Genomic DNA, 24,650 nt, shown 5'->3' with positions numbered 1-24,650 from the left:
CCATTCACTCATGGGAAGACAAAACGTAAAAAGCAAATGACAGGCATACAGTAGATCAGCAGAATTTTAAAACCCGAAGGTTTCCTAAGTAGCTTTTCCAGAAGAGCTGTGACTCACAAGGAGGGACAAGGTACACAGGGATAACTGATAAGGTTATTCATCCCCACGACCCACTTCTCCTGTGGCGCAAACTGACATGTTTTAAGGAAAACCAAAATGAGCAGCATAATATTTTTTAAAAAGGAGAACTCAGCCTCAAATCCACCGCAGCTCCATAAAAGAATAAAAAAGACTTTCAAGTACATTGGCTTAACTGCCCCTCTAGGAAGCGTTTCAATCAGATTTCCCTGCTGTAATGGATGTGCTGCCTCACTGCTGCTGCATGAAGTGACTGCACAGAGGACACTCATGAACCGATCATGCAAGAAAACCAAAATTAATAACCAGGGGATGGTGGCAAATCTGTAAGGTAAAATAACTGAAAAGAACAGCCCTCTCCTGTTTTACCACAAGCACGAACTTAAGAGCCCTCAGTATTTCTGCCTAGAGTAGCTTAAGCCCCCTCTTCTCCCTGATTTTTTTTAAGTGGGCAGAGCAACAGTAGCAACTATTTTCCTGGCTGTCCTGCAGGATAATGCCATTGAATATACCATTCAAACAAGGTCTAATTTTCCTACAGAGTTTAACATCACCATTTATTATTAATTGAAGCATTGTGTTCTTTTTCCATTTGGAACCTGCAGCTTCTTTATTATTCAAGAAAACCTTTAGTCTCTGTACACACTTGTCAAAATCAAAAGCACGTATCATCCTCAAGTCTAAATGCTCAGCCTCCCATTACTCCCATCCATTTTAATCCTTTCCTTTACAAATCCTCTACGCCATTTCTCATTGCCAGTGATACAAACTAAACCAACACTGCATACGATTGCCGATGGTACGGATTAGGTTCAGGGACCCCTAAACAGACGAATGCAGCTGACTTTAAATCGACTTGCCTTTGAGCAGATTTCGTGTAGACTTGTGGCGATGGCTTTTGCGGGTGTGTCACATCGAAACACATGACATTTCAGAATTCTTGTGTCCTTGTCTCTTGCCACATAAGCAAAGTCTCTGTGTAAACAAAATTAATCAACGCATTAGAAACAAGCAAAACTAATTAAGGCATTAGAATCTGCAGTTATCTCCTGCTTCAGTTTAAAAGGCACGTGTCTTGGCTATGAAAGAACAACAAAACCCGTGCTTTAGACAAAGCAGATCTACAAATGTAATAAACCGCATACCCATGAAACATACACCTATAGTTTGGTGCTTAATCTATATAATTAAAGATCTCATTACAGTTTCCTAACCATGGCAATGTACTGAAATTAAAACCCACAATTCTAACTGTAGCTGTAAATCCAAAAGAAAATTTACTCAAATAGTTTATTGAAGATGAACCGGGGAGAGAATTACAAATTAAGACAGAAAACTCATGCAGCTTGTAAAGGCTAAAAAATCTGAGAAACCGCATACAAGATTCTAGTTAAAGAAACATCGTATTTCAAAGGACTGTATAAAGTGTTTAAAATATGCAGATAGTAATTAGAGATCTGCTTGCATAAGGGAGATGTGAACCTGCTGAGCTTCGCTTACACTAATTGGCCTAAATTTCTGACCTTATTTTTTCAAAAGTTAAATAAAGCTGCCCTACAAAAGAGATTTTTGCACTGTACTGGCTAGTCACCATGACATAGTAGAGCTTTCTAGCTCGGGTGATAGAAGTGCCAGGACTAAGATTACTTGTTCTCAGGCTGTTTAAGATTTAGAACTTTTCTCAAAAAAGGTCCCCAGTGCCTGGACAACCCAAAGGCCACATTAAATCTCACCCTGTAGAGAGTTCATCTGTGACCCAAGCTCAACTGCAAGGATTTCCAGCCCTAAGGGAACCTGTAAGATAATACTAAATATGTTTATTCAGCACATCATCTCCCAGTAGAGGTAGAACTCAATGGGCTGCAGAGATAAAAACGAGCCTATGATTAAAACCGTTAAATCGAAGACTGAGTTCTGTCAGGATCAAAGATTTTGGTCATAAAGGAACACAACTCATAATTATGCCCTGTAAGTGGGAAACACCTTGGATGAGAGTATTTTCAACAGCATTTTAAAGGCAGAGGGGCGGACTGGGGCCAGCCTGCTGAGTCTCATTTCTCTTACAAACGTAAGTTTACTTTTCTGACCAAAGGACACTAATGATGAGAGCAATGCTTGACATCTAACGAGCTCACACGCTTTTCAGTAAGAACGTTCCTCTGTTCCTGGAAGGATAACAACTGCCAAATGAACAAGCCACCATGCAGAGCCCGGCTCAGTAACCTCTCTGCATGGAAGACGTGTGGTGAGGGCAGTAAGGAGTCTGATGTGTGTTACGGATGCGCTATCTGCAGTGGGATGCTCCAGGTGACAAGGGGGCTCAACTGCCACAGCAGTGCCTGCAACCCTGCTGTCCCTGCAAGAGGAAGATGACAACAGTCCTGATGAGACAGACCTACTCTGCATTTGTGAAAGGGCACATACCTACCCACAATTATGTTGTTTTTCATCAAAATGCAATGTGTTGATTTTCTGATGGAGCTGGTAGTCACCCCACATATAAGCTACCTAACAAAAAAGCAAGGCTTTTTTTTTTTCTCCTATGGTTTGGACTGGAAGGGACCTTCAAAGATCTAGTCCAACCCTCCTGTAACGAACAGGTACATCTGTAATGATCAGGTTGCTCAGAGCCCCATCCAGCCTGGCCTTGAATGTCCCCAAGGATGGGGCATCTACCACCTCTCTGGGCAACCTGGGCCAGTGTTTCACCACCATCATCGTAAAAAACGTCTTCCTTGTATCTAATCTGAAGCTCTGTTCTCATCCTTCTGTCAGTCCCCTTTAAGTATTGAAAGGCTGCAATAAGGTCTCCCTGGAGCCTTCTCTTCTCCAGGCTGAACCAACCCCAACTCTCTCAGCCCGTCTTCATAGGAAATGTGTTCCATCCTTCTGGTCATGTTTGTGGCCTCCTCAGGACTTGCTCCAACAGGTCCATGTCCTTATGTTGGGGGCCCCAGAGCTGAGTACAGTACTCCTGGTGAGAATCATCTCCCCCAGTGTACTGGTCATGCTTCTTTTGGTGTAGCCCAGGACATGGCTGGCCTTCTGGGCTACAAGCGCACATTGCTGGCTCATGTCCGGCTTTTCATCCACCAGCTGGTATTCATACTGGGGGTTCTTCTTGAAGAAATGTTGATGTCTCTACTGTTTGTAGCAAGTCTCCAGCACTTGGCCTGGAAAACCCCTGAGGCTGTGAGAAATGTCTCGTCTTTGTCCCGTGAAATTCCACTTGTGTTGAGTCACCTTGAGGAAGTGCCAGAAACGCCATTTCCCACCCGCGGGGGTGTTGATGGGTGCTGGGTCGGTCGCCTCGGCTCAGCAAAGGCTGCCCCAGTGCTGCAGTGGTGCACAAAACGCTTCCATCAGGCCTCTCCAGCGCTCGGTCCCACGGCTTCTATAAATATATCTGTGCACAACTGTACACATTCATAAACAAGGCTGTACAGACAATTACAGGAGAAAATGAGACACCAGCTAGTACATCAGTTTCAACTACTGAGAGCTAATAAAACCTTCATGGTGGCGTTTCAGACACACACCAGTGTTTCACTTTAAGCACCCAAACAGCTTGAACGAAGTAAATCACCTAATTACATGTGTGGATTGTGAATCCGCATAAACCTTTAGATAAACAGGGCCTGCATCTGTAAATCTGCTGAGACAGAGGAGGAAAGCCCAGTTCTTCAAAATCTGTGGTCCTGCACCACCACCAGCACATCTGTTTTCAAATCATCAAGCGAAGTTAGCAGATGAACCGTCCTTCTCCCTTCTGCCAGTGTGCAAACAACACAACTGATTTCGGTAATTCACGAAGTCACCTGGATGCCACGCTCACAGGAGTGGTCCCACACGGCAGCCCCGCAGCCAGGACCTGGAGGTGGCGGTAAGGGCTGGTGACAGTCAGCTGCTCCAATGCCAGCAGGAGCCCTGCAGCCTCGCTGCAGGCATTTCTAGGTGCTGGGAAAACAAAACCGAGCTCCGCACTCCCTCTTGCAGAAGAAAGGTATGGCTTTGGGGATTCCAGAGTATCTGCTCCCTGCAGCATCAATAACAAACACAGGAACACAAGGCGACAACTTCTTGTTTGTCCAAAGACTTGAACACCAAATGGGCGCCAAGACTGCTCTCTAATTCTTTTGCTTCAGATCCCTTCTGAGTCACTTCATCTGCAAACCTTCATTGGACTGCAGCTCACTTGAAGCCGATTAACATTTAAGTGAGATGTATTTGTAACCAGCCCCTTCAGTAATGAAGAAGTGCCGAGTAATGTGTTTGCAATAGAAATTTATGGAAAAGGGTAAATGCCTCCCCTTACCACCCGCCTGTCTTGACAGCCTTGCTGCGAAAACAAGGGGAAAAAAGGCTGGACACAGAACCAGCACAGGGCGAAGAGATCACGCCTCATCCAGCCGAAGTCTTCTCTTTCTGGATAGGGTGTGTGTGCACATGAAATTTATGGGATTTGAACCACACCTTCTGGTAAAATTCCCTTCTATACCAGTGGGGGAAAGCAGCAAGGTGGTTAGTAGCAGTATAATGTATTTTGTTGCAGAAAAAAGCTGTGTATTCTTAAAACTTGACAATACAAGTGTACCACTTCTGTTGATACAGGATTATAAAGATGGGGTACTGCATAGTAGACGTTTTTTTTTGTTACATCATTTGCACATGTACTACATGATCCACTTGTGTCTTTCTGGTTATAGGAACTGGACATACATCAGTACTCTGGACAAAAAAAAGCTAGAAAATCAGAAAAATAGGTAGGAAAAAGTATTTTGCTTCACAAGTGGGCTGAACAGTTAAAAATTCAGTAGAAATTTATTAATTTTGTAAGACTACAGACCTACAGAGAGACATTTTAAAAAGCAATTTAGAGAATTGCAAAGACAATGTGAGGTGCTAAGTAGAAAGGAATTTAATTTTTATTTGCTCTTTTACCTTCTTTAATTGGCAAATGTCTACAGTAATTGACTAAACCTGAGATAGCCATACCTATTTAACACCTGGCTAAGCATCACTTAGCCACTCAACCCTGGATGAATACTATCACATTAAATACAATTTATGCTAATGCTGTCCTGTTTGAGTAGCAGCCCTAGCCGTTTGGCACTATTAGGCAAACATCCTAGGAGACATCCCAATTAAGTACAGCCTGAAAAAGCAGCACATCTATTACCTTCTCACTATAAATTTACTTCTTCAAAGGAGTGCAGAATTGCATTATTCCACCCCCCTCCCGCCTTTATTTTTTTTTGGTTAAAAAAAACCCAACACCCTAGCCTTGAAGTCTGAAATAAAAATTTTCACTCTTATCAATCAAAATTATATTGCCGCTATTTAAAACAACTACGTTAAAACGATACACATACAGGAAAATGTAAATTGCTTTACAGATTTATGTATTACAAATTGTAACAAGAATCCTTGAACCAGAAAATTATATCCCCTGGGCTTGGCTTAGAATTGATTGAAATTCATCCAGAGCAGCCTACAGAAGCGGGGTGTTGATTTCCACAGGCTGGTGTGGCTGTGCAGAGCCCCGGGACCGCGGGGTCACGGAGCACAGAGCCGGGCTGCGGGGAAACCATCTCCTGGGGCTGTAACCTGCAGGCTTCGCTTTGCTCTCCTGCCAACGGCTGAGCAGCGATTTGTGAACGCGGGAAGAGAAAAGGGAGGAGTGGGCACCGCTGTGACAGAGCGGGGTCAGAAGGCACCTGGCAGGCAGCTGCCGCTCACCAGCGAGACATGAAGGTCCGTGGGAGAAGAGTAAATGAGCAGAGAAGGAGAAGAGCAGGGCGAGTGAGAGGAGACACAAGAAGAAAGGCAGATAAATATAATGCCAACAAGATCATGCTCTGGTGGGGTTTCTCCGTGACACACAAATATTCTAGTATCGCAGATGGCAGAGAAGATGAGGTACAAGAAATTCTGCAGCAATTTGTATGATAAAAATTACAGATCTTCTGGATTTACGTTTAAAATCTTTTAACAAGACCACGCTTTCACATAAGAGGAAGGGGCCTGATTTAGAGCTGAAATGAAGTCTGGGACTCTGTTCAGTTCACTTGTCTTTTTATTAGGCTCATGTCAAGGAGCTTGTGAAGTTAAGGAGAAAAACCCAAAGACAAGAAACCAAAACTAGATGAAACAAACAGGATTCACAAAAGCTGCAAAATTCGTTTGTAGAAGATTCACTGAGGACCCTTCAACTTCCATTTCCCCTACCAGACAGACACTGAATGAAACCACTGTTTTTCCTTCCACACCCTCCAAAGGAAACCCACAGCCCCTTCTCCAGGTGACTATACCAAACACTTCAGAGTCACATCATGCAGGAAGAGGAAGAAAAATGCCTACTCCCACAAGCCTTCTTCCCATTTCCCTCAGGTAGTCACAGTTCATTGAACCACAAGCACTCTTCTCTCCTCAGCGATAAGACTTGCAAGAGATGTGGGAGACAATGAATTCTACTTACATTTCTAACAGTTGCTGGCAATCCTAAAAATATATGAAAGCCTTGCAATTTTTCTTCACTCCGAGTGCTCCATGCACCCCCAGAGCTCCTGCACCTGTTTGGTGCTCCCTGCTACAACCCAGACTGGCAGACCTGGTCGTTACCCTGGTCCTTAATTTTTGATCCGGGTAGTTAAGATGTTCTCCCGAGCGGAGACTTTTGGGAGACTTTTCTTATTTCAGTTCTCACGCAACTTGAAATTTGGTTTCCTTGCAGCAAAGCATCAGTTCTGCATTTATTAAATTCTCCTCGAATGCTCTGGCATTGGCACAGCGTAGCTTGTTTTTCTAATTCATGCATAAAGTTTGTAGGGCAAATGATCCCCCGCTGAAAGGCTGTTTGTTTCATTCCTTGATAACGTCACTTGCTAACTCTCAAGGAGGAGCTCTGGCTACTTTGTGCAATACTCTGAGGCTTTCATCTGGCAGCCCTAAAACACACAGCCTGCTGGTTTTTCTTTGATGTCTTATCATTGCCCCAGTTCTGCGTGCTTCCAAAATTTCTTAAAACCTTCACAGAGCTGATACGTCCGATACCCAGCTCAGCCCCTCCGAGCCCAGTGCTGCCAAGCCTGAAAGCATTTGCACGACTTTCACTCCGATTTCCTTCCCGCACACTGATCCTCACGAAGCCACAGAAGCCGTTCCCCAGACACGCCTCCCATGTCTCTACACTGCCCACCACCTCCTCCTGCTGGGAAGGGGAGAGGACTCCTGCTGGTCTTGCCACTGCTGCCTTGCTGGCCAGAAAGATGGCTCTGACCAGTGGCAGAACCCGAGGGAATGGCAGGAAGATGTGCCAGGGGAGGTTTAAGTTGGACATTAGGAAAAGGTTCTTTTCCCAGAGCGTGCTGGAGCACTGAACAGGCTCCACAGGGAGGTGTCACAGCCCCAGGCCTCACAGTGTTCAAGAAGATACCGGACAATGCCCTCAGACACATGGTGTGAATTTTGTGTCCTATGCAGGGACAGGACTCAATTATCCTCCTGGGTCCCCTCCACTCAGGACATTCTATGAGTCTATGACCATGTGGCTGAAGTACTATTGTCAGGGCAAGGAAGACGGTCTGTCACCTGTGCCGTGGTCACCACCAAGACTCTCAAGACTCTGTGCTCCTGTAGCACCGGCAGCACAAGGGGGGCCCAGCTACGAGTACACGCCGTCCAGCTGGAGCCTGGGGTCAGACGGGGCTTGCTGCTGCTCACCAACCGCTGCACAGACACCACAAGTGGAAAAGTCAAGCAGCAGCCTACAGCTCAGCTTGTTTTACAAATGGACTTAAAGGAAGACACACATTTTTCCTTTTTTTTTTTTTTTTTTTCTTAATTGCTTCACAAGATTTATGAAATGTGCATGGGCACGGGGCTGCCTTCCTAACCTGTGCAGCAGTTCTTAAGGAAGAGGCACACAAATGAGGCAGGTGTCAAGGCCACTGTAGTTGCTGCTTCTCCTTTGTGGTAGTTTCACTCCTGAGGATGGCCAGTCTGGCATTTTTGATGAAAGCTGAAATTCTTTTAAGTAAACTGAATGTGTTATTATGCCTGTGAACATCTGAACAGCCTCATTGCAGCAGATACTGTAAATCTGATTTTGATAAATTAGTATTTAGATATTTTTGACAGTGCTTTTAACTTCCACATCTAATTGGAAGACGTGGGCCTTTGTTTATAAGGAATATTTTATGATTTAATAAAGAGATACATCAAGTGGAGATGCTCAAAGCACTACCACAGATTTAACTGAAGATGACAGCAGACTCCACTAGAACAGTTAATCTCTCCAGTGTGATTTGTTTTATAAGGAATGCTTACTAGTTCTCCTTTGTTCTTTATTATTCAGACAGAGAACACAGCGATCGGGCACAGACACTACCCATGAATCTGCTTGCAGCACACTTTGGATAGTGTTCGTCTGGAAGGATCATCGCTTCCCACATGCATGAAATCTACATTAGATTGCAAAGCCACACTCAAGAAAGTTCAAACATTTCCCTAGGCCAACGCCGCCTAAAGAATTGATTAAAAACAAGTCAAGCTTAGAAACCATTCTCATTATATTCCACAAAGCAAACACGAGGAACGGTCCGCATCTCCAAACCACATTCCTTACGCCCAGTATCAAGTCCTTGCAATTTGGAAGCGCAAACAAGCCCCAGATCTCATCCGAGGGATGCAATTCTATCAGTAAGAGCCTTTGGAGGGGCTGCAGGCCTTGTGCTGCAAAGCACCTGACTACAATGCCTTACTGTCTGCGCTCCCATGAAACGGGAAGCATTGTGGAGAATCGCAAATGATCCCTTTGTACAGTGAAACAAATCAAACATACTGGGCACAACTTTTCTTCGAACCTGAAAGACAAGCAACCAGTCCAGCTGGACCCGAAACAAATACCAAAAATAAGAAATGAACATTGTTTCCAAGTCATGCTAAATTTAGCTCTTGAATTCCCTGCTCTAAGCACTGTGGGGTTGGTTGTTTGTTTTTGAAATAAAAAGTGGGATTTTAATACCACTGTCCCGCATTTCAGATGGCAGAAAATGACATGTAAATTTTGAGTTCAAAACACCAGAAGCAAACACCAAATCACTACATCTCACAATTTTAAACTGTTCTACTGCTCAAGGGTTTGTGACCTGGAAAAAACAAACAAACAAACCAACAGGCAATTATCAACTTGACAAATACTGTTAAAGCAAGGTGAAAAGGTGACAGGGAGATATAGATTTACTCACTGAAGTTTAGCTTCTGTTCACTGATAAAAGAAAACTGATGCAAGCATTATTTGGTGCACGCTGGAAGGATAAACACAGAGAATAATGGAAAAACAAAAATCATTTACCTCTCTCTGAATCCAGGGAAGCATGGAAAAAAAGAAAGAGCAAGTTAGCAAGCACTCACGTAGACAGAGCTCCAGCATATGATGAGACAGGGTAGCCAAAAGAAGTGCTGTACATTTAGCATTCACTGTTTGTTCATAGCACAGCGTGTCTAAGCACGCTGCCACTGTTTCCTTTTGATACTTATTTTGCTTGAATCCTGTTGCTCTCAAGTTTGTATTTTTGGAAACATGTGATGAAGCCAACAGGCATCAGCTGAATTTAGAGAGGCAGCGCAGACATGTCAACACTGGGAGGTAATAAAGCTTAAAATACCACACGCAAGTCCGGGAAGTAGTATGCAGAAAGCATAAATAGACATACAAAGCGCATGAACCTTCCTTCTTCCAACTATTTTAAGCAGACACTGCCAAGACGAACAATAAAAATTATTCAATGAAAACCTTACGTTGTCTAAACTGAAACAGGAGAAAGATTGTCATGAGTTTTTTTAATGCCTCTTCTAAAAGCTCACACCCCAAGGTCACTCGGGTTCCTCTGAAAGCTGCACCCTGAAGAAGTGACAGTCAGGGCAACAACCTCGCAGGAGCACTGAGCTGCAGCCGGGACATTTAAAATCACCACACACCTTCATTTCTGAAGCACTTCAGCAACCACTAACTCTTGATACAACTTAACTATCACCCCTTTCCAAAGGCAAAGGTGGGCAGGAGAGGCACAAGCCCTTCTCCCCTGTCCCGCAGAGCTGCCCCATTGCCTGCCCCAGCCCCCAGAGGGCTTGCTGCAGTCCCTGCAGCTCACCGGAGCTGCCTGCTTTTGGGGTCACAGCAGCTGTGAGAGCTCCAGGACACAGGAGAGCTTCTGGAGCTGTCAGATGAAGAAAGCACAGGGTTTCTCACGCCCTTACCACAAAGGGTTAGCTGTGCTGGGGAACACGGTGGGTTGCTGCCTGCTTCTGCCCACAACTCCTTAAAAGCAGGACAACACTTCATGCAATGTATAGTGTCTCTACAGGGATAATATTAATAACTATGCTCTAGGAGAGACCTGCTTAGTCCTGCTCTCCTGCCCCTGCCTCCTGCATGCATCTCACAACTCCCCTCTTAAGAAGGGCTCATCTCCTGCGAGCATTCAAGCAAAGTTCATGCAGCGTGCACAAAAATGTGGGACCCTACGTCATCCTAGTTTGTAACTGGCTCTGAGAAAAGAGTAGTGGAGTGAAAAAGTCATCCTGACTTAGGTAATAAGGGCAGGATTAAAGACAGAGCACACTGAAGGGATGGGATCCAGTTTCCATTAGACATCTCACCTTAGCAAGCTTCCCAAGCTTACAGGGATTGGTCTGTTGCTTATAAATGGCTCACTGAGTAGATCTGGAATAAACACAGGCTTTCTAAGCCAGGTTTTAACTAAAGATGCATATGGTTAGCTAATGCATCCATCCAACACAGGGGTGAAAGTCACACATGGATGCCAAAGTACATAGCTAGAGGTTTAACTTTTGTACATCAAGATGAAAACTCTCCTGGTGCAACTTGTACCGATTGTCCCCGGTAATCTCCATGTGGCTCCTTGTGAAGAACAATAATTCATGGGAACAGCCCCTCCAGGACATGGCAGAGTCCCCATCACAGGAGTTTTTCAAGATGTGACTGGTCAGGGTGCTAGACAATTCCATCTAGGCATCTTTCCCATGAAAGGTGGGATTAGGTGGTTTTATGACATTCCTTCCAACCTGGGCTGTTCTATGATGCTATGAAAGCAGCCAAGTTTGAAAGAAGATCCATATTTACAAACGTAATTGGACGTACCCAGAAATTTTACAGTGGAATTGTGAGACTTAGCCTCATGGTAAAAAGAAGAGGAAACACAGAACTCTCTGTTCCACTTCCTTCCATGCACTGAACTGGGTAGTTTCCCGTTTTCAATATCCAGTGGTGACCCATGTTGATTGCCCCAGCCAAACCCCCACTCATTCCTTTCCTTCAGCTACATGGGCTTTTTGCTGGGCTTTGCAGAATCAGCAAGGATTTCACCATGCCTATTGCTAACGTTTTATAAATTAAGAGGTTAAAATTAGGTCTCAGTATTGCAAATACTGGAAGATTTTCAGGCCTAAATGGACCCTGATTCTATATTTCAGCCCCATTTGAAAATCAGAATTGAAAAAGTAGCATTACTTTCACTTTCCTAGAAAATACAGTCAATATTTTAAAGTAGTATAAGAAGAAACATATATATATATACATAATTTTCTTAATGCATTAATCACTGGCTTTATATGAAGTGGACAAACAGACATTATCTCTCAGAAAAAGCTATATATTGGAAAAATCTTCCAGCAATTTAGACACAATCTACTGGGGGGAGGAAAAAGAAATTTCTTGGATCTAGCATATTTTGAACATGGTACAATTAGATACAAAACATGACCTCCTGGTGCAACCTATTAAGGGGAGATCTGTTAATTCCCCTATCTTCATGCAAGATACAATTGTAGAGAACAATCACTACTGCAGCTGCCAGCACAGACAGAGGAAAAAGCACAGGAGGAAATTCAGGAAGGTGAGAGAAAACCACCAGCAGTTGGGCTGCTGGACTTTCCCGGGCAGCGAGGAAGGAGCAGGGCCCTGGCTGGGGGCTCACACACCGTGGGATGCATGTGAATCAAGGGGGGGCTGCATCCTGCTTCTAACCAGTTAATTACAGCTTTCCAATTAACCCAATATCTCCCCATGTCATGTAATTTATGAATTAATCTCACACAAAAGACTATTTGCCTGTATTCCCTTCACATTCTGGTAGCTCAAATATGGTTGAATAATTTACCTTCAAACTTAACGTTAATAACTAACTAACTAATCAATCACCCCAAGGCCAAGAAGCAGACATGGAAAATTTCAGTTCAAATGGCAGATTTTGTTGATGTCTCTAAGAGCCAGAAATGCTGCAAGAGCAGCTGTGCAAGTGCTTCAGTATGGTGCTCTACATATCCTTTTCCAAGCTGACTGAGCTAAAAGGGGTCAGGCCAGAGGCTGCCAATGACATGGGAAAATAATACCTAGAAATTGTGTCAGGGCTGCTTACGTGGGATTTGAGATTCATTTCTGAGGGGAAAAGGCCAAGACCTCCAAGGAAAACAGCCCATGACCTTCCAGTCTGCAGGGGTGCGAGAAAGGAGCCCCCCCGCTTCCAAAGCAAGCCCCAAAGGGATGCTGCCTTCCCAGAAAGGGGGTGACTGCCTTCTCCTCCACACCACTTCGGCCAAGCCCATTTATCCCAGGTTGTTGTCCAGCTAGTGCCTTTGGAGGCAGCACATTACAGTACTGCTGAGGGTACCTGCCTCCCTGATCCCCCCTGTCACCTGCCCTCCTCTCACAGAGGGTCCGTACCTGGCTCGGGGATGTGGCGGAGGCACAACAGCTGCAGAGAATGGTAGCACTGATAGGGCACTGGCCTGTGGGAGAGCTCTGCACTATATGGGACAGTGCTTGAGTAGAAGTCCTCCCAGCCTTGGGTTTTGTAGATCAGTGTCTGATGCAAGTTGCATCTTGGAGGCTGATTGGTAAAATACAATGTCCACCCCACAAGCTGAAGGATAATGGAGTATTCACTGGGAGGTGAATAATATGAGAGGTGCAGTAGTAACACCACTATCCCCCCAAAACCACCCTCAACATGGCACTCGTGAGGTGGCATCTGGATTTCTTCATCCAGGTTTGGGCCCACCAGTACCCCAGAGAGAGGGACAAACTGGCACGAGTCCAGCCAAGGGCCACCATTTGTTCAATCTGAAGGTGGGCTTGTTTGGCCTGGGGATGAGATAACGGAGGAAGGATCTAATTAGTTTCTACAACTCACTCATGGGAGGGTTTAAAAAATACAGCAAAGCCAAGTTTCTCTGCCAAGAGAGTAAGCCCAGAGAGGTACCCCAAGAGGCCTCACAATGCCTGTTCTTGCAGGTTTTAAAAAATATCAACAAGGAACAGCTCTCAGGTAATCCTGAACCCTGCCCAGCTTTGGGGAGGAGGCCAGTCTAGGTGACCTGCTGTGGTCCTTTCCAGGGTCACTTTTTTCCTCTAAGTATAACAGAATTGCCTCAACCCGCAGGATGGAGACGTGCAGTGCAGATGGACATGGCGATGCTGTGCTTACGCAGGTGACCAGCCTATGGGCCTGTCTCAGCAGAGGGAGACTGGCAGGGTTGAAACGATGTGCCCAAGAGTCCTGGCAGCTCAGGTCCCCTGCATGCCCATCCATCCCCGCGACCAAGACAGACATCCTGGGCTCCAAATACTTGACAGTCACTATTCTTGTGTCTTCTACTTAAACAAGGGCTACTGTAAGACTTTCAATGTGATGGACAGCAACCAGACCAACAAACCCAAGAGAATTTGCTGGCATCCCCAACAAGGTATTTAAGGATCAAGGTGATGCTCCCATGCTCAGCTAATGCTTCATTTAGGCACCACACTGCACATGAGCCTGGGAGAGTGTTAGGCATCTACTCCCCTGTATCTGGCAGCATTAATTTAAGTCTACAGCCCAATCATTTTTGCGACGGATGCATTCAGCTAACAGGGTGAAGATGTTGACACTTCACAACTCTTCATTTTTGTATAGCTTCCTCTGGAGTTTGGCTGACTGCAATTTCCCTAGTGCCTTTTATGAGCAGATCAGAAAAAATAAGGCTGCCACGTCTCATCTGCACCTTGGGCAAGTACAGAGCTCTGCCCTCCAACCTCCATGGCCCTTAAACTTCTTCATGTGGGACTACACCCATCGCCAGCCCCCGCCATCTCTCTTCCTAAGAGATAACAACCAGCTGAAATGCCTTTGCTTTCAATTACTGTAGAGCTTTAGCTAAGTAAAACACATTTTACTTGACTAAAAATAATGATGAATGGTACAAGTCTTTTTATTTACAAGTACTTGCCCAAGTGTATCCTCTGAAGCACAGAAGAGGCCCTACTCTGGTTTTCTAATTTGTAATTATGAAGTCTAGTAGCACTTAATGCAGTAAAGTGTTTATGTAAAATGTATTTACATCTCAACAATATAACATGAACAACCTAAGGAAACAGCCTTCATTTCTGTGCATTTGGAAGTCTCCCTGTTGCTTAGAGAATGATTACATCCTTCACTTACATATGTCTCACTGAAAGGAAAATAGCTGTGGTTTATATTTTTTCCTAAGGATTTGGTAGCTTTTTAACTTTTTTTTTCTTTTTTTTAAATACCCCTTAAGCCTTTTGTTTTCCAACAAGTATCAGACTATTCCAGCAGACTAGCCTTGAGTTTCTGGGTCTCTGTCACCACCAGGATGGAGACTGAGTTGAAGTACAACTAACACATTCTTTAGAAATCCCCTGTTCACTGTGGGCCAGATTGTGCCATCAATTTTTAAGTAATTCTCCACTGGTAGCAAAGAAGATTTCTGCTTAAAAATTGATGGCTTGACCTAGCCTTCTGTTGCTAATCATATATTATGAAGGCTACTACAACCTAGTCAGATTCTGTTTTGAAAATGAAAAGAAAATACAAGGCAGCCTGACACATTATATGAATCCACATTTTGTAAAGAGTACATTGTATTCTTAAAATCAGAGGCTGTGAATCAGTAAGTCCCACTGATAGTTTGGGTGCTGGACATCACACTGGTACCTGACAGTCAAGCTGGTTCCTTGTTATTCCTCAAGTCCTCTGCGTAAATAAGCAAGTTCAGGTCACTCTACTATTTCTTCAGGGTTTCCCTCACCTGCACACACTAAAGGACAGTGACTGAAGACCTGAGATGGGTGGGTGCACTTACAGCTCCCTGAAGCACATGGCCACCCCAGGCACCTCCTCTCCTGATTTAAGCCAGGGGCATCTTTCATGACCCACTGCAGACCACTTCCCTCTCCTTTGGAAATGCTGTTTGGCTTGTTAGGGAAAACACACACGTTTCTGGAAGCATGAAAAGAACTTTGAACAGCAGGCCACCGTTTGCCGAAATCACCAGCCCACCATTTTAGATGATCAATCAGATTTGAGATTTTCTGTTTTATTTTTTTTTAAGAACTATTAAATTAAGCTGTAAAGATATTTCCAATTTGGAAACTTCTAAAAACATACACACAAGGCTTTCATATAACACCAAAATACAACAAGAAAGAAAAAAAAAAAAAAGGATGTTGTTTTCTTTAACAGGTCCCAAACCAAATTCAGGGACATGCCAGTTATTCTGTAATAGAAGGAAACTGAACACTTCTTACTGATTTCATACTCCCTGATTTAGAATTGTGACATTTCAGTTTTTGACCTGGATTAACTTCACCCAGAGAATAAGGTTATTTCAGCCTATCTCAAACTACACTGGAGGAAAGTCTGCGCTCTAACACAAATTACAGCTATATAGAGCAGTTGAATCAATACGAGCACTCAAATATCAATTAGATCAGAATTTTGCCTCCAGTCACAGACTTTTACTTCACGTCACAAAAACACGGGAAACTTCGAATGCCAAACCAGAAAGCTTTGCCCAAGAGGATACCCAACAGACTGTGGCAATTCAAGAAACACCACAGACCTTCAGTACACACCTTAATTATCTGAAATAATAGTTCACACAGTTTGTTTGATCCTCATCTGTATTCACCTGATCAGTGTTTAAAGTATCTTCACAGACAGGGTTTTTTATTTATATACATCCATTGTTGTGGAAGAGAAAACTAGCATGGACCTAAAAAAAAAAAATCTACCTGGTATTACACAACAAAATCCCACTATCTTTCTCTCTTTTAACTCCTTATGAAAACAAATAAGCAAATTTTTACTGAGAAATACGCCAGGGCTAAATAACATCCTTTTCCTCGCTCACAAGTTGTGATAATTACATTAACTGCAAGGCAACAGCTATGAAAACATAATTAAAGCCATAGTTTTCAGAGATGAAACACTTTATGTACTTCCTTGATAGAGATCAAGACTCAGCAATGTTTGCTATCCTTTAAGAAAGCAAAAATTACTGTACAGAGCAGAGAGCAATGAGGTTCCATAACATGAGAGAAACCTAATTTAAGAGTGAAGCTGCTGAGTTTAAAGAAAAAGATGAATGTGCTTGTCTCTCTTCCCTCCCCTCTGCACCCAGCATAATGAGGATTCAAAGCTATATATCAATTAACAAATCAATGAAATTTCTCCTGCTGCAAATTCTTTATGAATACAGATAGGATTAAGCAAGCACAGAGACCTCAAGGCAATATATTACATTTAAATCACAAAGTTTCCTCTTCTGTCAGAAGAGGCATTAAACATTTCACTTCAACTAAATGGTATTTTTACATGTACGTAACCCCCATACACACTGCAATATTTCTCTCTTTAAACATGTTTACTTCTTTTGGAGCTCTACAAAGATTTCAATTTGCACAATCTCCATTGTCAATTATGGGCTGAAAGAAGAAGAAAGCCCAGACAGGCTTGCCAGAAGTTAGCTGGCAATCACACATTAATTATACAGGTACTGTAGGTTTAGGGGGGAACACAGGGAGGTTTATTTTCTTCAGTAAATGTGGTTTCTGCTGTTCTTAACTGCAGCATGTTTCTAACCATTAACACAGCATTACCAGTAAAAACAAATTATGATCATCGTCTACACAATCAGGCTGGTCAATATGCAGACAGCAACCGCAGCCAGTCTAGGAACATGTAATTCCAAGCTGAACACAGACCCCCAAAGCTATTAATCATCAGGAACCATTAGTTAGCTAACTGCTCAAATGAGCAACATCTGAAGGGATAAAGGAGAGGGAGAACAGCATCGAATACTCACCGCTCAGCACACAGTCCAGCATTTCTGCTACAGTGCTCTCTTGAAGGTTGCTAAGTGTCAGCTCTTGGAGAAAAGAAATCTGACTTGCCTTTGTCACACTAGGAGCTGTAATTCGCCTTGCAGGCATCCACACAGAAGCTTTAGCCTAATGGACCATAGCTTTGAAAATACAGCTCCAGACAAAGGCTACTCCTAACATGAGACTGTTGTCTAGTGGGGGGAGGCTGAGGTTTTTTTCGTGTCACTTTTTAAGTTTCTTACCTTCTTGTTGCAGCAAACAGAAATTTAATGCCAAGCACGTCACACACAAATACCCAACTCAACGCTCTGCCTCGTCCCCATCTCCGTTTGTGTGTATCTGGATGCAAAGTACACTCGATGCAGCCCTGTACTGGTACTTCACCGACGGGGGCCCAATACCCCTGAGAACAGCAGCTCATTCATTTTGCAGCGAGTTGAAGCACAGCATGTCAGCTCCCCCTCTCCTCACGGACTGTGCACGCCTGTGTTCCGCGGCTCCAGCTGCGCGCAGCGGGTGCATCTCCCCGGAAGGCACCGCTCCATCAGGGGTGTGTCTTCTCCTCCCTTCCCATCGCTTTTACCATCCGCACGCTCCCCGTGCTCTGACCCGCAGGAGGGGCCCCTCTCCTCCCCCTTTAACAAATCTTCGTTGCTCCACGTTGTGTGTCTAGCCTGTAAACTTCCAAGATTAATCTGCTGTGACAGAAGCAATCTTTTGGGGAAAGCTGGAGTGTGCAGAGAGTCTTCCCCTCCCAATTTTCCAAAAACAGTGCAAAGCTTTCACAGTGTGAATCCAAACTGAATGCAACAGAGAAAGGAAGTCTCTTTAAAAGGCAGCAAAGATTTATGGCCAAGTCCAAGAATTCAGACAGAAGTACAACTGCATTTACTTCAATGAAATTACACCTGCTTATGCTAGAAGTGAGATTTTATCCTTGAGCTGTCAAAACAAACACCCCAAATAATTTGATTTTCCAGAACTGACACATGCAATAACAGTAAATCTAATTTAGAGGTGTTACTTCCTCTAAAGGTGGCAGTGAAAACAACGTTCCCAGAGCTCCAGTTTTTACTTGGCAAAACTCCCCATCAGATGTGCTCAACCAGCAATAAAGAACCACTTCCCCGGAGAGCCCAGCACATGGATCCCACCAGGCTCCAGCAGCACAGCCACAGGCAGCACTGCACAGGGGTGCACACCGGTGCCAGCCTTCAGCCAGAAAACAGGGTGCCTCCCAGCTGCAGTGTGTGCCCCCAGAATCTGGGGGACCAACAGTGCCCAGATGGTGGCTTAGCGGGGTGCCCTGCTGGCTCGCTCCCCACCTCATGCCCAGGACGACACTGCCTGGCACTAGGGACAGCCCAGGCCCAACTTCATCCCTTGTGGCAACCCCAGCACAGGGACTGCTCTCAAAACGTGACAGGGCTCAAACTCCATCCCAGGGCGTTCAGCTTTCACAGCCACCGCCAGCACCACACAGCGTGCCTCCTGGGCGCCGGGAGGGATCGGGGAGAGGCAAACTCCGACCGAGGAACAGCCGTGATGGTACAAGGACACGGGTCACCTCCCTACACGTCACGTCACTCTTCTCCATCCTAGGGACTCGCTCCTTCAAACGTGCCAGCAGAGCTATTCATGGGATCACACCCTGCCCTCCTCAAGGAAAACAAGCCAACATGGCAAACGAGCACAACCCAGCCTCTGTAAACTGGCTGAGCTGAATGCGAGTGAAAGCAGGCAGGAAACACGACCACACGTATTTCCACCAGCAGACTGGAGAGGGTGAAGAGCAGTCAAGGACAGTTTGCTGGCAGTCTCTTCTTCCAGCCGCACGGATGCATTGGGAGCAGGATGTTTGTTCACAGCATAAATATACCCTGAGAGTCTAGAGAGGTTCCTTCCTTCCGTCCTGCACTTCATCAAAAAGGTTTGGCAGGATCAGTTACACTGAAGAGACAACCTGTGCCATCCTCAATGCTTTCCACTGATTTCCACAAGAGTAACAGGTTGGAATGCAATAAACAAATCTGTTGATACTGCCCGAGAAGAAACAGATCCAAATCCTTTCCTGCATGTGCTGCGTGCCCAGCGCTAACGAGAATTCAAGGCCATATAATAATTTTTGCACTGAAGCAAACAAGTACATTCTTGATAGTCTTGACACAAGTGTGGAACACACTTGTGGGGAAAGGAAGGGGCATTTTATGGACAAGCAAAATGACACTTGAAACTGGTTAGATGCTGTAAAATACACATGTGCTACATTTTTAATCCAGGTTTCAATATGCATTCAACATAACTTGCTTAAACTTGCAAATGAAGACAGAATTTATCTGTTAACCACGACAACTACCCTCTCCATCGCTGTTCTCTTTCTCTCTCAGCAAGCAGCATACAACAGGGTATGGTAGACTTCCAGCTGGCTGGACGACAACGCTTGTGAGAACAATGTCACACTCCGACTTAAAAGGCTCCTAAGAAGAGAAGCCAAACTTTGCCATTTTAATATGCCGGAGGAGGCTGTGGGAGAGAACCGCTCTTCCCTGAACCTCTCTTCAGCACAAGAAAAGAGATTCATCAGGACTTTGGAAACCTGCAAAAATAAGTACAACTAAAACTATGTCCTGTCTTCAAGTTTTTAGATGGCTATCCAGTAAATGAACTGGGACTGAATTCTAATCCTGTGTTGGTTTGGATATTTTGCTATGTGGTACATGTAAAACTTACTGCCTGCGCTCCTTTCAGTAAGGACGTGGCAAGATACAAATATGCTGACTCTGTTATTGAGAAATAAGTTGCCTCAGTATCCGTGTTTCAGCTTCCCTTTCCCTTGCTCCATGCTCCCTGCTCCTCTAAGCCTGTTGCTTCTAGTTGCTGCTTAAGGGCAACAGATTTACGTCTGTCACCAGCAACAGGAATATTTCCCAGGGCTTGGCCAGCAGGCAGTTTCTGAAAATGCAGCAGTGGTTTGGGCCCAGTGTCTTCCCGTTTGTGCACACACAACTTGCTCAGTAACTACACCTGTGCCTCGTGTGAATCGTTCCGGCCAACTCAGCTTCCTCAATCCCACCCAAAAATGCAAAATTCAAACATGAATTTAAAATTTTAGATATAGGCTTCGGGTGGTATCTGTTTTCTGATTCCTTTGAGTTTACTCTGCTCAATATATGTATTCTGAAAATAAAAGGCGAAACTCACACAAAAGTCGTTTTCCATGAACTGTGCTTTAAAGCACGATCATCAATAACTTAAGTTTTGAGACCAGTCGTGGAAGTTGCAGTGCTCAGCACTGGCTGCTGAGTTTGGCTGACTGGCTCTCCCCAGCAACAACTGCTACCATAAACCACGTGAGAAGCCTTCCAGCGCAAACCCTGCACTGAGTCCCATTTCGCAGTGCCAGTCTACAAGTGGGCAGCCAAATCTCTAGATGGGAGGGATCTCTGTACTGCAGTTTACCTACAGGCTGTGAAAGAAGTGAGCAGGTAACAGGTCAAATTTACACTGACAAAACCATCACAAGCAGCCAGCTCTGGCAAGGTGCAAACTGCCCAGAAGAGCTCTCAGCTCATGAAGACCCAACAAATTCAACTCCTGCACTGCCCAAAGTGCAAGGCAGCAGGGGTGTTCTGGGGCATGCCCACTGCATAAATACAACATGTGTTGTTCCAGCCTCTCCCAGCCTCCTGTGCTGCCCTCTCATGGGTCCCCAACTGGGTTATGTGTCCCCAAGCTGCTGTGTTCCTCACCAGAATTAAGGTTCAGCCAGGCTCATAATCAGCAACTGGATATTTAACACCATAAAGAATCTGGGCAGATCTCCACAGGCTTGGCAGTGATGATGTGCCCAATTCTCTGGCTAAACTGCCAGGGAACAGCAGGGCATCCAAGTAAATGAAATTAGCTTACACTCTAAACACAGAAGTGGGATCCATGTTCTCCCCAAATTGTTCAAATATTCCTATTTCATGGCCAGAAGCTGTTTACCTCTGAGGAAAATACCAAGTATGCCATCACACACAGCCCTGGTAATACCAGCAGAGCTGTGGCTGGACTAAAGAAACAAAAATGCCATCAGCAGCTGAGAATCTCGTACCCACCCTCAGCATATGCAATGACTGGATCCAAGGGTTTCACACACAGAAAATTTTAAGGGAAAAATAAAGGAAATTGATTTATGCATAAGGAACCTGGATTCAGATTGCAGTTTATTTCAGTTTGAACAAAAGGAAAATGGTATTATAGCAACACATTCGTGTTGTTAGGGCAGGAGTGTATTTTTGTGTGTGGAGATGTGGTTAGCCCTAGCAGCTGCCCTCACACTGCTGGCTCACACTTGTAGACCTGCAGACTTGTAATCCTACACTTGAGATAAACACAGAAGCAGGTTTGCATCCCAGCTCCTCCCCTGCAGCATTCAAAGCTCCACTTCTGCCCTATGGGAAGCGAAATGTTTCCCAAGCTTGCCCTGCCTTTTGCTGCTCCGTGGCATTCATCCTGTCCTGAAGCAAAACATTTTGACAATTCCAGGAAACAAAAAAATTAGTTCTTTCAGCAAAAATCAGAGCACAACAACAATTTTGTTTACTCTTCAACAACCTAGAAGGTTAAAACTTCCCATCATTGTGATCATCTACTTTGATCACAAGTTATCAAGCAGAAAAAGCAGCGCTGAATCTTCTAATTTATCTGAAATTTTGTAGTATTTTCAAAAAGAGAGGGGAGAAGATAAGGGACAAGTGAGAAAACATTTAATGAAGTTTAAATCCTGGATTCTGACAGGTATATGAGAATCTCCATACACACTACAAAACAAGTTTCCAGCTTCCATGGATGGATGAAGAGAGTCTGAAATACTATCTTAAATCCTAAAGGCTCAAAAGTGACAAGATGAATATACCATTTATGAATGCCTGGGTTGACAATATCCCAGAAGAGCTTTGTTTGTTTGTATGTTTTAAACTAAGGCCCTTGAAGCCACGTATGTACTTCATAAATGAATAGAGGGCACGAGCATTTGCTCAGTTTGCTTTGTCTAATTCATCTCATTATGTTCCTGATGGTAGCTCAGCAAAAGCAGAGATGAAAAGCAATTTTCCTAATAAAATACACCAGTGTCCCCCACCCCCAGTGAATAAATAAACAAATAAACTGTTCCTTAGTGCATCTGTGTCATTGCAGGTGTGGGTACATTTTATCTTCAATGTATATCTGCACTGTTGGAGATACACATGTAAAGTTTATTTAGATTCTTCAGACACCACCAAAAGGAACACGTAGAAAATAAACCTCTTAATCATTGAAGAAAGACTGATGATGCACAACTACAAAGCAAAAGCAAATCAATAAATCCTTAGCAAGCTGAACTACACCTGTGACCAGTTTGCCAAAACAAGGAGTTTTAACTGTCATGAGATTGTCTGCAATTTCAGAGGACAGGCCATAAGGACCCAGGTGGACTCTCCCACTCTGAGCTACTGAAAAAATATTCTTTAAGCAAGCTACAGTTCCTCCTTCTGCATCTTCTTGATAAATACAGCACTGTCCCAAACACTGCCACATGCATCTCCTGTATGAGGAAAGGATGAGGGAGTTGGGTCTCTTCAGCTTGGAGAAGACTGAGGGGTGACCTCATTAATGTTTATAAATATGTAAAGGGTGAGTGTCATGAGGATGTAGCCAGGCTCTTCTTGGTGACAACCGGTGATAGGACAAGGGGCAATGGGTACAAACCGGAACACAGGAGGTTCCACTTAAATATGAGAAGAAACTTCTTCTCAGTGAGGGTGACAGAGCACTGGAACAGGCTGCCCAGGGAGGTTGTGGAGTCTCCTTCTCTGGAGACTTTCAAAACCCGCCTAGACACCTTCCTGTGTAACCTCATCTAGGTGTTCCTGCTCCAGCGGGGGGATTGGACTGTATGATTTTTTGAGGTCCCTTCCAGTTCTTAACATTCTGTGATTCTGTGTCAGTAACAGGTATCCCACAACACAGGAAAGCTCATTTCCACAGGTGTTTGTCTGAAGTGGAAAACTTCACTTACTCTAAGATCAGCAGAATCCCAGGTCAGCTACTGAAGGCAGCCACCTTGCCTGACCTCACACACCTCACACTCTTTCACATTCTTCCAAGGCTCCTTACTTTTCAGCTGCCATGTTGTTCTTGTATGAGAAGAATCCTAGTCCTGTCACAGAAATAACATTTACACCATCCTGCCACTCCTAGATATATTACATTAATTTTGCTGAGCAGTACCCAGGTTTTCCAGGTCCACGTTAGTAACTTATGGACTAATCCAACCTATGCTGAAGTTAAAATAAAACTTCCCATCAATTAGAAGGAGAATTTGGTCAGACCTAGGAGGCGCAAAAATGTACATCCAGCCAGCTTTGACATTAATCAATGTGGGGAGATGGGAACTTCAAGCAGTAAAATATTGACATTTTAGAGACAATTTCTATGTTTAATGTATCATTCAAATTATAAATTCAAATTATTTTTATGGCATTAAGATGAATAGCATTTATGTGAAGTAGACCATCATCACAGGAGATATAATGCACACAGATTTTTCAATGTCATTAAGCGCAATTTTCTTCTTGAAAAAATACAGAAGCCCATAAAACTCAGTTTCTAAATTAAAAAGAAGTCAGTAAAAAACCCCTGTTTAAGACACTTGAATTATCTGCTGAAAAAAATATTTTAGTTTGCTCACATTAGTGTTTATGTCTCTGTAATCAATCTGCACATATCAAAGAAACTTCAGTAGGCAGTCTACCTCCATTGCCAGAGGAAAATTGTGCTAAATCCCACTGACAAAAGCCCTTTTCCCTGGCGGAGCCAATGTTAGGAAATAAGCCAACACACCATCCTCAGAATTAAAAGCCTGAAGTAAAAATGCCTTCTGAATACATGTAATGGATAAGACAGTATATGCTATTATTTACATAAAGACGTACCACACATAAATATTCGAATTGCAATCAGCTAGTAGCAAACATGGAAAATCATCCCGAAGCAGATGTGACATTTAGATAATTGAAGTGGTAAGTTGATAGCCAGAGCATCCTTTTATGTTTTAGAGGCACATTCCAAAATATTATTCCAGTGAAGTTCAGTCAGGCTTGTGACTCTGCTTAGAGACAGACACAGGGCGAAATTTGGACCTTATTTTCCTACAGCGTATACCCAAGTTCCTGAAGATCTTCAGTGGTAAAATACTCATGCAAACATGAAAAGTGAGTTTATGTAGTTGGATATAAATATTTACACAGTAAAGGCACATATAGAAACATCCTACCTCTCTCTAACCCACCTGTACAGT

At 44.0% G+C, this 24,650-nt stretch overlaps 1 protein-coding gene across 7 annotated transcripts in view; it reads right to left on the bottom strand.

The window, feature by feature from the left end:
- Positions 1-24,650, bottom strand: part of APBB2 (amyloid beta precursor protein binding family B member 2) — a 177,668-nt gene that overhangs the window by 8,131 nt on the left and 144,887 nt on the right. For 4 of the 7 annotated variants that reach the window (XM_082051092.1, XM_082051098.1, XM_082051093.1 and 1 more), the window contains one exon: positions 999-1,113. In XM_082051092.1, coding sequence (XP_081907218.1) covers positions 999-1,113 — 115 coding nt within the window. The other 3 variants (XM_082051095.1, XM_082051097.1, XM_082051096.1) reach the window with 3 other exon arrangements.

Source organism: Streptopelia decaocto (genome assembly GCF_964273445.1).
Source record: "Streptopelia decaocto genome assembly, chromosome: 4".
Taxonomy (NCBI): domain Eukaryota; kingdom Metazoa; phylum Chordata; class Aves; order Columbiformes; family Columbidae; genus Streptopelia; species Streptopelia decaocto.
Note: the sequence above shows the minus strand (reverse complement) of the source record. Positions and strands in the feature narration are given on the sequence as shown.